This window comes from Sprattus sprattus (genome assembly GCF_963457725.1).
Source record: "Sprattus sprattus genome assembly, chromosome: 3".
NCBI classification, from domain to species: domain Eukaryota; kingdom Metazoa; phylum Chordata; class Actinopteri; order Clupeiformes; family Clupeidae; genus Sprattus; species Sprattus sprattus.
In genome coordinates, this window is record NC_137922.1 from 42759277 (window position 1) to 42775109 (window position 15833).

The window sequence follows — 15833 nt, forward strand, 5'->3', positions numbered from 1 at the left end:
AGACAATCATTCATCGTTATCAATTTAAAGTAATCGAGGTTGTCAATGGCCTGAACCCACAGAAGGTTGTTCAACACTCACACAGCACACACATTTAATAATTGACTTAAATTAAGTTGGACAGAACAGAAGTATAGGAGAGAAATATTAAGATGCAGATGGTGCAGTGGCGGCACTGCCAGTAAACATGTGCCTATCTACAAAAAGGCACATTTCAAATATTGGATATAAATAGCAGTCAGTATTGGCTGATGCAGAGCAGTATAGTTTGTCAGTTCATTGGTGCTTTTTTTGGACTACCACAACATGATAATTGAATTGGATGTATATGTTCAAGGCTACCATTTATAAAAACTGGCAACCTGCATTTTTAACCCATTCGTTTGAGGATGTTGACCAGTGGTTCTTAATCATAATGGCTACCTCTGGATTGACAGTTTACAACGTACATCCGATAAACATTTGTATAGGCATTTAAATTAGTGAAACACACATTCACACACACACACACACACACACACACACACACACACACACACACACACACACACACGCTGCTTTCCTATTTGTTCAATGAATGTTTGTTTCGTTCACAGTGTGGCTGCAGTGGGTGTCTGAGGCATTAACATCTAAAGCGCTTTGAGAGCTCTATGTGAACCTACATGGGTACGGGATTAAAACAGGCCTCTCTGAACAGCAGGATCTCTTTTCTGGATCCAGCTAAGAAAGTACATTTGGCACCACATGAGCCACATCATTACATCGCCTATTTCTCACCTTAACAAGACCACCCACCTCATCGTACGGCAATTCAGGTATTAACCAGTGCAAACACCACCTCTTTAGGAGAAGTAGTCCATTTGAGCCTGCAGCTGTGGGTTATTTGTCAGGTGCGGCGTTTGGACACTTTAAAATGCATTAGCGTTTTGTGCTCGCGCTTGCTCTCCCCAGAGGCGCGCCGTTCCCATTTAAAACGGTCGAGGGACGCTCAGCAGAATATGGATCCCCGCTTTAGCTAATGAACCTTGTTTAAATATAATTACGGCCACTGATATATGCAACCGACTTTAGATTGGAGAAACAACAGCGGGTTCCTGCATCTGTACCACGTTAGCAGTACCTTGGCCTACTTTTTGTTGTTGTTGTTGAAATTGTTGTTCTGTTTTATTTGTTTTGGTAGTAGGCCTTTCAAACGTAAGTGCCCAACTAAAGAAAACAGATAGAAAATGATGTATCAAAGAAAGACATGTATTAAAATGTAGATGCAGTAAGAAAATTACGGGGAAAAAAAGAATAAAGAAAAAAAGTCATTAGGGGATATCAAAAGGAGAGACATTTTGAAAGAAAGAAATGAAAATCAAAACATTCTTAGGCGCTTGCAGAAGTCAGAAATCCAGCAGCCCCACTCTCCCCCAGTCCTCCCGATCTCTCAGACGCTTGTGTTTGTTCTTCCTGTTTTAAAGTGCTCTGCAGCCCTGCATCCATCAAACAAAAGCCCACACAAGTTTAAAATAACACTGCCAACCAACTAAACAACAGGCGCTATCTCCCCTTTTCCATTGATAGTGCTCTAAGTGTGTATAAATAGCAGTCTGCACTTCAGACAAGTTCAAAAGGCCAATGGCACCTGAAATAGAACACCCCCATTATACATCTTCACATGCTTCCCCCTTTCCTCATGCCCCTACCCATGCATGCTCATCAGTCTGGAACACCACCAATCTCCCAACACATTTTGATGTCAGCCCATCGTTGCATTAGCACTTTAGGGTGAGATAAAGTCCTGAATGTTTTTATTCCTTTGAGTTGGAATGTAGATGGTGGTCGGTGGGGTGGGAAGACTCATGCCTGTAACCAGCTACGAGGTTACCGAGGACCGGACATCTGGAATTTTTTTGTGGATCAAGAATTTCATGAATATCTTACAACTAGACCTATTGGTGGATGTGAACTGTGCTAGCATTGTTCTCTCCAAACCAAGAGTTCATAGAAACGCCCCTGTGTGTCCATCATAGTCTTTTATGTTGATCCAGCTGGATCCACGCACGTCTGTATACTATTGAAAAATAATAGATTAGGGATTTAAACCTCCCGAAGGACACCATGACCCCCAGGCTAGACTCAGTTGTTTTTCCTCCCTATGATTTTCAGCAATAGACCATTGTCAACAGGCATTAGTGTTGTCAACTGACCACTTAATTCCAGGTTGATTGAAGTCAGATGCAACGGTAAGGGAAATTTAACTGGTTTTGATGGCACCTTCCTCACTAACAGGTAATTATTATTTTTTTTACAGGTGCACAAAAATGCCATGCAGTTTTGCACCCGTATAATTACTCACTTGTCGATTTGCTTCTTGGCCCTGTCACGCGGTATCTTCCTAATGCTAAATTAATTAATCCCTCTGTCAGCGATATGCTTTGCATCAACGCTTTGAATACAGCACTCGGAAGCAATGAGCGAGCCACCACAGGTCAGTGTTCAAACATAATTAGATGGCGTCCCTGAGGGGTCCTATGAGTGTGTGTGTGTGTGTGTGTGTGTGTGTGTGTGTGTGTTTGTGTGTGTGTCAGTGTTAGAGATATGGAAAGAAATCACGGTGTCCAGTTGAGAGTGCAGAACGAGGGAGGGAGCGGGTTAAAGGAGTGGATCTATTGTAATAGGATACATCTCAGAGAGGCTAGTATTGCTAGTTTATGCATTCAACATCGGTCCTAGTGGCTGATGTGTGTTTAAATTCCGAGCGTACTATCTGCGCAGGCCTTAAAATAGACCAGCGGTTGTGGATTAGCCTACCCAACGGCATGATGCCCCCCGCTAGAAAGCACCCAGCTGCCTTCAACTTGGCGGGCCACGGAGGCGCGGCGTGAGGTGGAGGAAATGTCACGGAAGTGATCTGAATTTAAAGGAAGATCTGTTCTCCACGTTGTCCAAAAGCTCTCAGAGCAAAAGTACAATGGGAGGGAAGAAACTTTAAAGGCACTGAAGTGAGGTATGCCTGCTGATGTGGTATCATGGTTCTTAATGCTGTTTATCTTGACACAATGTACTTTATATTCATTTAATTTACACCTGAAGTTAGATTTAGAGGATATAAAAAGAACAAAAGAACAAAGGATAGCCAGTAATGGGATCTGCAAGAGGGGGGGACCTTCAGGATTCCAGGTGGGCCACCCCTGGACAGGGTCCTTCCTTAATGCCAACTGGATCTCTGTGAGATTTAGACAGCACAGTTTGAAAGTTTTCAGTGGGACCACAACGTCAAAATGATAGCAGATAAATAGATAAAGTAGATAAGTAGAAAATCGTTAAGAATATTTAAATCCAAGTCATAATGTGTGCTTCTGCTGGTGAAACACCAATAGGGGCTTAAAATCAGAGGCCTCCTGCATGTTGGTTTTAAAACACTGGGCACATTCTTGAGTTCATGCTACAAGGGCTGGCATCGTATCAATGATCTAGGCTGGCGAGTCCAAGTGGGTCTCAGAGGCATTCCAAAGCGACTGCACCCCATCCACAGGAGAGCAACTGGAAGCGACTCAGGGCCGGATCCTGCCCATGTCTGGCACCGACCAGGGCCTGAATCATAATGCTTGGACAGACACTGGGCACAGGGCACCGCTTGGTTCAACAGTACATTCTATTTCACGACAACCAAGCATAATAGGCTGCAGGTTCTTTAACAGGTCAGACATTTTGGAGAAAACATCCACACAACAGAAGTTGGTTTCAGACATAAATACACATTTCAGTGGGCAATGTTTGAAACCAGCCAGCTAAACAGGCTCTGTCATGTCTGTGTCTATCTTGAGTGCAGTGAAACAGATGAAAAAGATTACTGGGATTCTCATATAAACAGATACATGGAAGCCCCCTTTATCGTGTCTTTGAAATTCCTCCGGGTCTACATCCTATCTGGACGTCTCTGGGGACACCAGCAGAGGAAACCAGTATACTTGATAAAAATGTCTGTGTAACCAAATACTTTCCCTCGTCCGGAAATTATTGCAAACGGAAGATTTTGGTTCTGTTTTTTCAAGAAGTTCTAAACTTGGTTGTTGATTGCGTGTGCCATGTGTTTTCAACGAGATATTCAAAAGCTTATGTAAATACGGCTATTATTGGGCCCTCCCGTAAGCTAACAGGAAATGCACCACCTAAATTGTATTTGGAGAGGATAGGCAAGCCTGGAGCAAAAAACATCCCATCAAGACTCCGACAACACCTGATTTGTGAAAGAAATGGATGACTCATGTTTTCAGGTTTTATTTTGAATGAAAACTGTCTTACACGGCCTTTTAAAATGTGGAAGAAAAAAAAGTGAAAGAAAGATTTAAGTGAAGCGTTATATAATTTTCTGCATCACTTTACTGCTGTTCAAAGAGGTCCTCAAGTTTATGTTTGAGTTTGTCTTGTCCTTGGGTGGATGATGGGGGGAGGACGTCCAACATAATACAGGTATTGTGTGTGTGTGTGTGTGTGTGTGAGTGAGTGAGCACACGAGACAGCCTGTGGGACTGGGAGAACAAGTAAAAGAAGAGAGAGAGAGAGAGAGAAATGCGTGTGAGAGGTAGCATGGCACTATAAACAGTGCGTTTGTTATGGTTATGGCCAGATGATGTTTGTAATATTACACTGAGTATCTGGGAAGCCCCGCACAGCGATGATAGCTTGTGTCGTGTTGTGGTTCGGCTGCCCTCACACTTGAGAAGACTAATGGTGACAGGTGACCTTTTAGTGACCCTTACCTAGAGTTGTGCCCTTTCATGTTTGCCTGCCTTTTACCCATAAATCTTTGGGCTTATTACGACTTCAATTACAACACAAGGTGCTATAGCTGATTTCCAAGACAGCCTCATATACTTCCAGCTGTGTGGTGGAAAGGACTCTAGCTTTGGCAATTCTCTGTTGACTAATTAAGTCAAGGACACGGCTAATACTTTAGTGTGACGCTGTCAGTTATTTACTGGCCTGTCTTGCTTTACAACAATGAGGCATGACGTGAACATGATTTCAGCAATTTTTATTCCCTGTAAACGCCATATATACAGAAAGAATCAGGAACCATAGTTTTAAAAACATTTACATAATATTACCATATCTACAAATATATAATCACAGTTTTCATGACTATTCAATCAGACAGAGCATAGCTGACAGATTGGAATCAACAGGAAAAAAAAAAAGCGTTTTTCTTTTTTCCTCTTCCGTTCATCTTTTTTCTTTTAGAAAACACAATTGCAAATCACAATTGACCACTCATGGAGACACACACACACACACATACAGAAACACACACATTTCAAGAGATACTTCATATTTATGTGATTCATATTTCAGAAGGGGCATTGCAGCAATACTAGTCTCAGGTCGACTCCCTAAACAAAATCAACACATCTTTATCGGCGGGGGAGGGGGCAGATGCCATAGCTATCGTAGTTGGCAGATGCCAGGCTCCATAGGAACACTACATTCTTCTTCTGAAAGGGGTCAAAGAGGTGGTGGCTTGATGGAATGCGCTGTGATGGAGGGGTAGTTGTGGTAGTGGGGTGGCTGGAAAGTAACCACGGAGACAGGTGAATGAAGTGTCACCTTCGGTTCACTCCAGGTGACTGCATATGTGACGGTGTGTGCAAGGGACTTCTGGAGACGGTAGAGAATAGCTACGCTGAAGCTTCCAAGATGAATAAAGCATCTCTGCTGACTGGAAGTGAAAGAGGTTGTGTGAGTGTGTGTGTGTATATATAAAAGAAGGACAATGTTATTAGAAAGAGTGCAGGAGGTTCTCTGTTATCTGTGAATGTGTGTTTGTGTGTGAGTGTCAAGTAAATGCGATCTTGTCTTTGGGTGTGTCAGAGAGAGAGTCATTGTATTTGAGTGTGTGTGTGTTTCTGCTTCAAGAAGGGGCGCAACTTACCATCGCAGGTAACCAGGGCGACTACAGCTCATAGATGCGTCACTGTGAAAATATTAAAGGCAGCCCTGCCCAAAACAAAAGAAAAAAGAGAATTGCACTTTTGCCCTCAATATTTACAAGAGGTGATCTTCAAACCAGCCGCACAGAGAAGAGATAATTTAACGTGTTTGCTTCCCTATCCCCTATGAGGGTCTTAACCCAGCTGGGGCGTTTTCAATGTTGCCTCCTCTCAGAGAAGACCAAGGAGGAGGAGGAGGAGGAAGGGGTGGGGCAACAGAAAGACGGAGGGAGGTGAACTTTAAAAACACAGACAAATAAAAAAGGCTCTTATGGCGGGCTCTGCAACGTGAGGAGCAGACAAAAGAGAGACCGACAGACAGACAGACAGATATACAGACATAGACCACTGGCGCTCAACAGCAGTAGCGGTTCAATAATAATAATAGCAATTATGCTTTTGGTGCACCTTCATTCATCCCCACAGCAGGGGAAACAGAATAAATAAAAAAAAACTCCTTCACTGAAGAGCAGCTCTGGACACAAGACAAGCGATTAGTCATTATCAGTGAGCATCCATACTGGAATTTTGGAGAGTAGATATTCAATGTATTACCATGGCTGCGGGCTAAGTGCTTTGGGATGGGGGGGGTGTTGAGTTTAGGAGAGAGAGGAGAGATGGTCTGGAGAAGTGAACTGATGAGAGCTGAGGGAGTAGGAGACCAGGAGTTCTAGGAGTTCTCTCTCTCACTTCATACTTCAAACCTTACATGGCCTTTTAGTACCAACACATACATTCAGTGGTATGGCACTTATTTATCATAGCAATAGGGGGAGAAGGAGAGGGGGAGAGAGAGAGAGAGAGCATAGCCCTGTGTTTCCTGCTGGCCTTACACAGAAAGACAGCGAGACACACACAAATAAGTAGAAAAGGACAGAGGTATTAGATAGATGAAGGTCAAGTTAAGAATGAAGAAAAAAAGGCAGGAAGTTGCAGCCATTTCTATTGGGCTTCTGAAAAAGAAAATAATTTTTTCTACATCACACAGTTACAATTCCTTCAGAATTCAGCTGGGCAGAAGGAAAGTACGAAGTTTGTGTGTGTGTGTGTGTGTGTGTGTGTGTGTGTCTATGGGATGTGTGTGTGTGTGTGTCTTCGGAAGGCGACCTTCACTGGGTCTACTTCAGCTGCTGCCCATTTCGCAGCACATTGTGTGAGCAAGGCTGTTGGATTTCTCCCCGTGCAGGCAATCAGAATGCGTGGGCACCCTACATTCAAACACCAGGGCCGTTTCACATCTGGGCTGTGTGTGTGTGTGAATGTGTGTGTGTGTGTGTGTGTGCGTGTGTGTGTGTGTGTGTGTGTGTGTGTGTGTGTGTGTGAGAGAGAGAGAGCACTTCAGGGTCTCAGCTGGAATGAAAGTAGGGAGCAGGAAGAGGAAGATGAAGAGGAGGAAGAAGGAGGACAGTGAAGGGGTTGAGGAGCAGTTGGGAAGAGGGGGGCATTTCTGTTTGGCTGCAGACAAGCAGTTCCTCACAAAAGTCAGCCAATGAGAAACGAGCAGCGCTCTGGCACGTTGGAGTTGGAGTATTTTCCTTCAGTTGGAATCAATCATGCAGTGTATGTCACACGTGTGTTTCTGCACGTGTGTGTGTCTGTGTTTCTGTGTGTGTGTGTGTGTGTGTGTTTTATCGTGCATGTGTGGCTCAGTTAGGTTCAAGTCCATAGCAGTTGGACAGACTTCAATCTCGGAGGACATCATGGTTGCTCTTCATAACGTTTTGGTCCTTTTTGGTGTGTATCACTGTTCGTACTTCTGACTCCATGCTCTGACAATGAAATTTCCTGCTGGCAGGATTCATAACACGTGTCACTTCCTCCTAGTCTTGTCCTCTGGCTCACGCTGCTGCTTGATTAGCCTCTCGATCTCAGATCCCAGAGTCTGCAGGTTCTCCTGTTGCAAAGAAAGAAAGAAAGACAGAGAGAGATAGGGAAAGAGTGAGAGAGAGACATGTTAATGCGAATTTGAGGCAAAGAGGAATTTGAATGACAGGAGTTTGTCAGACAGACAGGCCTCTCACAATGACGCATTTGGCCACTCCAACAGCAGCCAGACCCAAAGGAAACAAAACAAGAGGTAGGAGCACTTTTCTAATAGAACTGAAAGCCATTTCTCTTGAACCACATAACAGAGGTGATATTTCAGACTCTCTTGCTCAGGAGCAGGCAGAACGAAACTCTCTTGAAATGTTTCATTTCCAAGCTGATCCTGCATTCAGACCTTGTTATTGGCATCTCTTACCTATTGGTATTCATTTCCCAGGTAAACACTATCCTTGCTTTCCAGAACTGCGAGTAGCATTGCCCATTGGCATGTCCCCTTGACTCCCTGGTGTGCAGGCATGCCAAAGGGGCTCTAATACGTAAGGGGGGTAAGAACTTCAATGAACCTCTACAGGAATACGTGTCGTGCCCTGATACGGCGAGGCCCAGACAGTGGTGTAGAATGGCAGGAGGTTAATGGAATGTGGCTTTGTAGTATGGCGGGAGAGATGGCGGGAGAGAGAGGGGGAGAGAGAGCGAGTGAGAGTGTGACAGTGACAGGACCAGGGACAGTGGGAGTGTGTGTGCTCTGGTGCTCTCACACAAACAGAGGGGGAGAAGAGTTAAGGACAGAACAGAAGGACAGACTGGAAGGAAGGGAGGGAGAGGGGGGGGGGGCTGAGAGAAAGCGCCAGCCTGAGTTTGTGGGGGCAGATGTACATACAGCAGAGAGCGCAGTGCAAACAGCCACTTGGTCAGTCCGCAGAGAGCTCACGCAACGCTTGATCATTTCACGCTGAATGTTCTAAACCTGAGGCTGATCGGGTAATCAATGCATGTCTCCGTCCTCTAACCACAATTTGTGGCGCCCGCAACTGAACGGCTGTCATTCAACCGACCGACATTTACAAGAATTAACAGTTTAGCGGGCAGGAAATCAAACAGAGAGCAGTCATTCTACACCACATACAAAATTATATTCTGAGTATTTGTGTAGCTACAACAAACATACTCAATAGTGTAGCCGGCATCTACACAAAGGGAAGTAGATGAAGAGAAAAAAGCTCTGTCATTCTGGGCCCTTGCAGCAGAATGCAGTTTAAGCCATGTGTGGTGTGTTTGTACATACCATATTAGGTGTTAGTACATCTGCCCCAGAGAGAGTGAGTGATTGTGTGTGTGTGTGTGTGTGTGTGTGTGTGTTGGAAAGAGAGAGATATAGAGAGATGAGGAGAGGACAAGGCAGCGATACCTTAGGGCAGGGATAAAGCAGAGCCTCTACAGAACAGGAGAGTTTGATTGACTCATCATCTATGTCTTAGAGTTTAATCCTGCCACTGCATTCTCTCTTTCTTTCTCTTTCTCTCTCTCTCTTCCTCCCTCTCTCTTTCTGTCTTTCTTTCTCTCTCCCTTTCTCTCTCTCTCTTCCTCCCTCTCTCTTTCTGTCTTTCTTTCTCTCTCCCTTTCTCTCTCTCTCCCTCTCTCTCTCCCTCCCTCCCTCCCTCCTTCTCTCTCTCTCTATCCATCTCTACCTTTCTCTACCTTTTTCCCTCCTCTCTCTCCCTCTCTCTCTCCCCATCTCTCTCTCTCCTTTTCCTTCTCTGTCCTCCTCCATTACAGATCCCTGCTCTCACCATCAACACACCGTCCCCCTCACAAACTCCATTAATTCTCTCCCAGTCAGGTGTGCCGCTCTCTCTCCTCCACGAGAGGCTCTGGGCGACTCTGACCTGGATTACTGGCCTGCCAGAGAGTTTGGGGCGTCAGAGAAGGGGAGAGAAGAGGAGAGGAAAGGAGAGAGGCGTGGAGATGATAGGACAGGAGAGGATAGGGCAGGAGAGGAGTGGAAAGGAGAGCAGAAGCAATGAGAGGTGAAGAAAGGAGGAGAATGGAGAGGAGAGGAGGAGAGGAGTGGGTTTGCACACCTTGGCAGTACAAATTATTGCTTAGTTTTGGAAAGGGGAAAAAAAAAGAAAAGACAAGAGGAGAGGAGAAAAGAAAAGGAGAGGAGAGGTCTTGCTCAATGTTTCAGGCTCTCATGAGAGAGTGGTGAGCTCTGGCTTTGTCTGCACTGTTGTAAAGCGGTTGGACACAGACAGCTGCAGGCTGACTACCTACCAAACAACCTGGCGAAACACACACATGACCATGGCACAGAAAAGCCTGACCGCGGGAGAGAAGACTGAGGGGGTGTACAGATGATATGTTTATGCACGGAAGTGTTTGAGTGTTTAAATGTGACCAGGCGTGTACTAAATGTGTCAGAACAGCGTTTTAGCAGCTGTGGAAGACACTTTGTGTACAGTTTTAAGTCCATGTTTATACTCTAGGTATTCTATAGAGTAAAAAACGTGGAGAGTGGAGTGTGGTAAAGGCTATACATGTTCTTCCTTGTGTGTAAGTGTGGGTGCGGTGTAGAAAAATAGCAAAAAACAGGATGCTGTGATTGTGGTTTGTACATGTATGCAGGTGTGTATGGATGTGAACGTGTGTGCAGGCAAAAACACATGTATGTATGGGTGTGTGTGTGTGTGTGTGTGTGTGTGTGTGGTTATGTGCGCTTATTTCTGAGACTGTGTGTGTGCTCTGTGTGATTATGTGTATGCAACTGCAACACTCATACAACATAACACATGTGCGTGCTCACACCTTGAGCGTAATGTTCTTGAGCAGCGTGTCCTCGAGCACGGCCTGCAGCTTGCGGTTAATCTCCAGCGAGAGCTCCAGCGTGAGGCCGCTGTCGGCTGGGTGGGACGTGTACAGCGAGGCCATGATGCCCCCGCGCCGGCCCAGGGTGGCCTTGTTGAAGTCAGACGCCTCCGTGGACAGAGCCCCCGACTCCTCCCGCAACACGTAGCTCTGAAGGATCCTGAGAGAGAGAGCGAGAGAGAGAGAGAGAGAGAGAGAGAGGGAAACAGGGATGGGGAGAGCGATTGATTAGACAGCAATCTACACTACAGGTTTCCCCCTTTTCACACTACATGACAGCAGAACAGATCATCTGACACCTCTCTTCTCTTCTCACCCCTCCACATCACACTGTGAAGGAGGGAGTGCTAAAGAGAGAGAGAGAGAGAGAGAGAGAGAATCTAACAAGAGGATAAGTAAGGGCTCTGAGAGAGGAGGCTATAACTGTTCCAGTCTTACAAGAGAACGAGGGCCAGGGAGACCTCTTAACTAGAGGGATGAGTATGAATGAGTGTGTGGATGAGTGTGATGGAACTAGAGAGAGTGTGTGTGTGTGTGTGTGTGTGACAGTACTAGAGAGAGAGAGAGTGTGTGTGTGTGTGTGTGTGTGTTGATGAATGTGACAGACTAGAGAGTGAGTGGATGAGTGTGACAGAACTAGTGTGTGAGTGTGTGTGTGTGTGTGTGTGTGTGTGTGTGTGTGTGTGTGTGGATGAATGTGACAGATATAGAGAGTGAGTGGATGAGTGTGCCAGAACTAGTGTGTGTGTGTGTGTGTGTGCTGACGGTTTCTGTCAAGGCTGTCTTAATTACTCTTCTTTCGGCCGTGTGCGTCCCTACAGACAGCAGTCCTCTCTGCCAGAGACATCAGAGAGACGGACAAGACAACTCCGTGGAGTTTTACTGCCCTCACATACACTCATAGACACGCACGGCCACACACACACATCCACAAAACAGAGCATAAAGCATCTAAGCACACACTGTGCACTATGCATACACTGAATACACACCACATACATTCATATGCCTCCATGTGCTCTCTCACACACACACACACACACACACACACACACACACACACTCTCGCTTAGAACGCACACTCCCCCCAACACACACTTCACTGAGCCGACTCTCAAGAAATCACTAATGATGCATTTTCTAGCCCAGCTCTCACTTCCCCTGGCTGCCATGACTGACTGGGTAGTTTGGAGAGCTTTCTTTTTCGTCTCCTCCTCCTCATCCTGCGATATAGTTTGCCACAGGATGTTCATTTACATGCCCTGCTCTGGAGGACCGGCTGCTCTCCGCACGTACGCATGCACGCACGCACGCATGAACGCACACCGGAAGCTCCAGGCATTAAGTGGGTGAAAGCTCCAGACTTGTGAAACTGGAACGTGTCTGCGATATCCACCCTCTGGTAACGGTGCACATCGTTACCACTGATCCAATGTGAGGTGCTTCCTCATTCAATAAAAGTAATCATGGGGAGATGATATGCCAGAGTTCTTCACTGATATTGGCAGAAACTGCCAAAAAGATATTGAGGGATTAAAACTGTGGTGAAACTCACCGTTACCTTTTACTGGTGGACTCGCCAAACAAGAAATAACTGACGCCAGGAAACATAGCAGTTCCCCAAAAAATCGTTTTGAAAGTTATAAAAAGCATAAACAATGACGTCTAAGTGTGTTATCTGCCTTTACATAAAACACACAGTAACGAAGCCAAACGAGGCGCCGGGTAATTGCGCTGGTAATGGCTCAATTTAACGGTGAACGGCAGAACCAGCTCTGCGACAGAGATAATTCGAAATCATTACTACTGCCATCATCATTTCACTCGGCCTTCATTTCAACCATAAGGTGGTGGTGGTCGTGAATCATTTCCACGCCCAAATGGAGGAACAGAGATGGACGCCACTCACGCTGTAGATCGTTCTGTTGTTTGGCTGTCTTTTCTTCTCCCTAGTTTCCCCGCGATGACGCACAGGGAGGGAATGAAAGGACTTGGGTGTTTTAAATGGGGTCCCTTGGATGGGCTGTTAGTCTGCACAAAGAGGTCCGCGAGAAGGAGAGGTGAGTGCTTGTGGTATGAAGCGCACAGGAAGCACGAAAACCATTGAGAGTGTGTGAGGCGGGGGAGGAAGAAGAGGATGGAGGGATGGATAGAAGCTAGTGAAGAGCGGGGGAGGAAGAAGAGGATGGAGAGATGGATAGAGACTGTGTGAGGCGGGGGAAGAAGAAGAGGATGGAGGAAGAAGAGGATGGAGGGATGGATAGAGGCTAGTGAAAAGCGGGGAGGGGGAGACAGGTTAGACGAGAGTTGTGTGTTTAAGTATGTCTGTGCATCTGCCACGGGTGACCGGGTGCGTATGACGTCTGTTTTTACATTTCACTACTTGTTCGTGTATGTGACAAATAAAGCACGTGAACTTGAAGCGTGAGTGTGTGTGCATACTGTGATTGTAAAAACTGAGTGTAGGTTAATGCACTGAATGCGTGTGTGTGTGTGTGTGTGTGTGTGTGTGTGTGTGTGTGTGTGTGTGTGTGTGTGTGTGTGTGTGTGTGTGTGTGTGTGTGTATGTTTGTGTGTGGGGGTGTGGTGGAAGATGGTGACTTTACAAGAGGACTCAAAATCCACTTAAAGACCACTCTGATCAGTTCTAGTCCTCAAACAATTGAAAGAGCTCTTTTGAGTCTCAACTTCTGCAAAATTCTCAAGGTATTTGACCAAGTAGACAGCTGGTAGCATACCAAGTTCCATGGGCCGGACAACCTTTAAGGAGTTCAAGGAGTTTGTGGAACAGATTTTTTTTGTCAGGGGCAAACTCTGGGAAAGTTTAAGACTGGGCAAATTAACATGGAGCACTAACACTTAACCCCTAAGGCAAATTCACATGAATAACAATGAGGAACAAGTACACAGCAAACCAAAGTAGACAAATTAAGGGAGAACACAGCACTACACACACACACAAACACACACACACACACACACCACAAAAACAACACATCTTACCTCAAACTGGCCTTGGGTCCGTTTCAGGGCCCAGTCCCGTCAGAATGGTATTTAACACAAAAAAAAGCATCAAAACAAAAAATAATAATAATTTGTAAGAAAAAGTTTGCTAGCTGCTGGAGGCTATGGGGTGAGGCAAGACTAAATGAGCCAACTGTAAACAACAAAAAGCAAAAACAAAAAAAACAAAGGACACAGAGAGGGCCTCTATTCTCCATGATGACTAATCTACAGTTTGTTATGCATGTCTAGCTAGGAGGGTCCACAGAGACTCTTTGGCAGCCATTAGCCTCCGAGGCTCCACCTCCTCCAGTATTAACTGGTGCCGTTTCCTAATGGATGCTTCACAGGAAGGGAGACAGCCATTTTTTTCTTTCCTGGGGCTTCCTCTTTCTCTGCTCCCCTACTGCGAGCGGCAGTGTGAGAGCTTCGGAGGCTGACCTGATTCTCACCCAGCGGGAGAGTCGAGGAGGAGGAGGCGGCGTCGAGAGCGGATACTGCACGCTAGAAGCCTATAAGCACATGCGGATGAGGATCAACCCCAGACTACTCATCTTGCACTACCAGTAGACTCACAGACCAAAATCAAATCAGATTTTTTTTTGAATTGGCATTATTTACTTGCCAGTAGTTCTCCCATTGTTATGCTTCTCTAGAGTTTGAACTAGAAGGTGAACAGTACCCTTATAAAAGTTCCTCTTTAGTTACTTAAAAGGTTCTGATGAGAACCTTTTTCTACGACATCTCTGTGAAGATCATACGTTCCGTGTACACGATATGTACATGACTTTTCTTTAGAGATGCACTACACACAAGCACCGTCTCCCACCAGAGCAGAGTTTGGTGGAGGAGGGCCGAGGCGACGCCCGCAGTACTGGGCACACACAGCTGTATGCCAGGCGCACAGCGGGCAGAGCTGGCCGTCCACCAGAGACTGGCATGAGCGGAGGGTCTGTGTGGACGCCCTCTGTGCCAGCTGGCATTCGTGAATATGAGGAAACTGGTTGCCGTGGGCTACATGTGCATGCAGGTCACCCTCCACCCACAGGGGCTGTCTTTGAGTCCGTGGATGATGCACACATATCATGCATACAGAATCACCCACACACACACACACACACACACACACACACACACACACACACACACACACACACACACACACACACACACACACACACACTTTATGCCACGGGCAGGCAGGTACCTTAAGTCTAAAGTCAGTAGCACTTTTCCCATCTCATACTAATTCAAGTTCATGCTGTAGTTTTTGTCATTGACGAGGCGCCGCTAATGGGCACGGCCAAGGAAACTGGCCTTAAAAACTTCCAACATGGCCCATTTGGCTGTCTGGGTAATGTTCCTCTCTTCATCACCAGCTCATGGCCACTTGCCTCAGAAGAAGGAGCGCCGGGCTGGCGCCCAAGTCTGGGGGACCCACACGAGCACGGCCCGACTGAAGAGACACTCTATTCTATGCTGCATTATGAATGGGCTAGCGGGGGGTGGAAGTCAGGCCAGCGGCCCATATGGATGATGAAGGGGGAGAGGGGGGAGGACACGAGTAAAGCCGTCTATGGAGGGTTCCTATCTACAAAGAAGCTTGGAGACTCGACAGGTTTGTGGCAGGAGAAGCTCAATGGCAAGGACTCAAACTGAATAATCTAAAACAACAAAAATGGAAAAAAAGGAATAGCAGAGTGAAAAAGAACAAAGAGAAAGAAAGACCAAAAAGAAAGGAAAAAGAATTGGTGCTGGTGGTGGTGGTGATGGTGATGGAGCGAGTCTAATCTCGTCGCTCCTGCGTCAGGCCGGTGTGCGTGGCCTGCCAGATTAGGTGTTTTTGGGGTGGGTTGGGGTGGGTAGGGGGTGCCAATGAATATGTATGTGATGTCGCCAGGACCCCTGCTGACGCATCACGCACCCCCCTTCCTCCTTTCGCTCTCCCCAGAAGAGAGCTATTAATAACACGGAGCGCCTTAGCTCTGGAGCGGGCTGCCAGGGAGCAACAAGGCCACTGTGTGTGTGTCTGTGTGTGTGTCTGTGTGTGTGTCTGTGTGTGTGTCTGTGTGTGTGTCTGTGTGTGTGTCTGTGTGTGTGTCTGTGTGTGTGTGCGTTTGTGTGTGTGTTTGTGTGTGTGTCTGTGTGTGTGTCTGTGTGTGT

At 46.2% G+C, this 15833-nt stretch overlaps 1 protein-coding gene across 1 annotated transcript in view; it reads right to left on the minus strand.

The window, feature by feature from the left end:
- Positions 1-6680: 6680 nt before the first annotated feature.
- The window catches only part of ccdc186 (coiled-coil domain-containing protein 186), a gene marked incomplete at its 5' end in the record, with an annotated part of 31606 nt that continues 22453 nt past the window's right edge, over positions 6681-15833 (minus strand). Inside the window, 2 exons of the mRNA XM_080835238.1 lie at positions 6681-7869; positions 10608-10827. Coding sequence (XP_080691364.1) covers positions 7786-7869; positions 10608-10827 — 304 coding nt within the window. The 3' untranslated portion in view covers positions 6681-7785. The remainder of the gene's footprint in view (positions 7870-10607; positions 10828-15833) is intronic.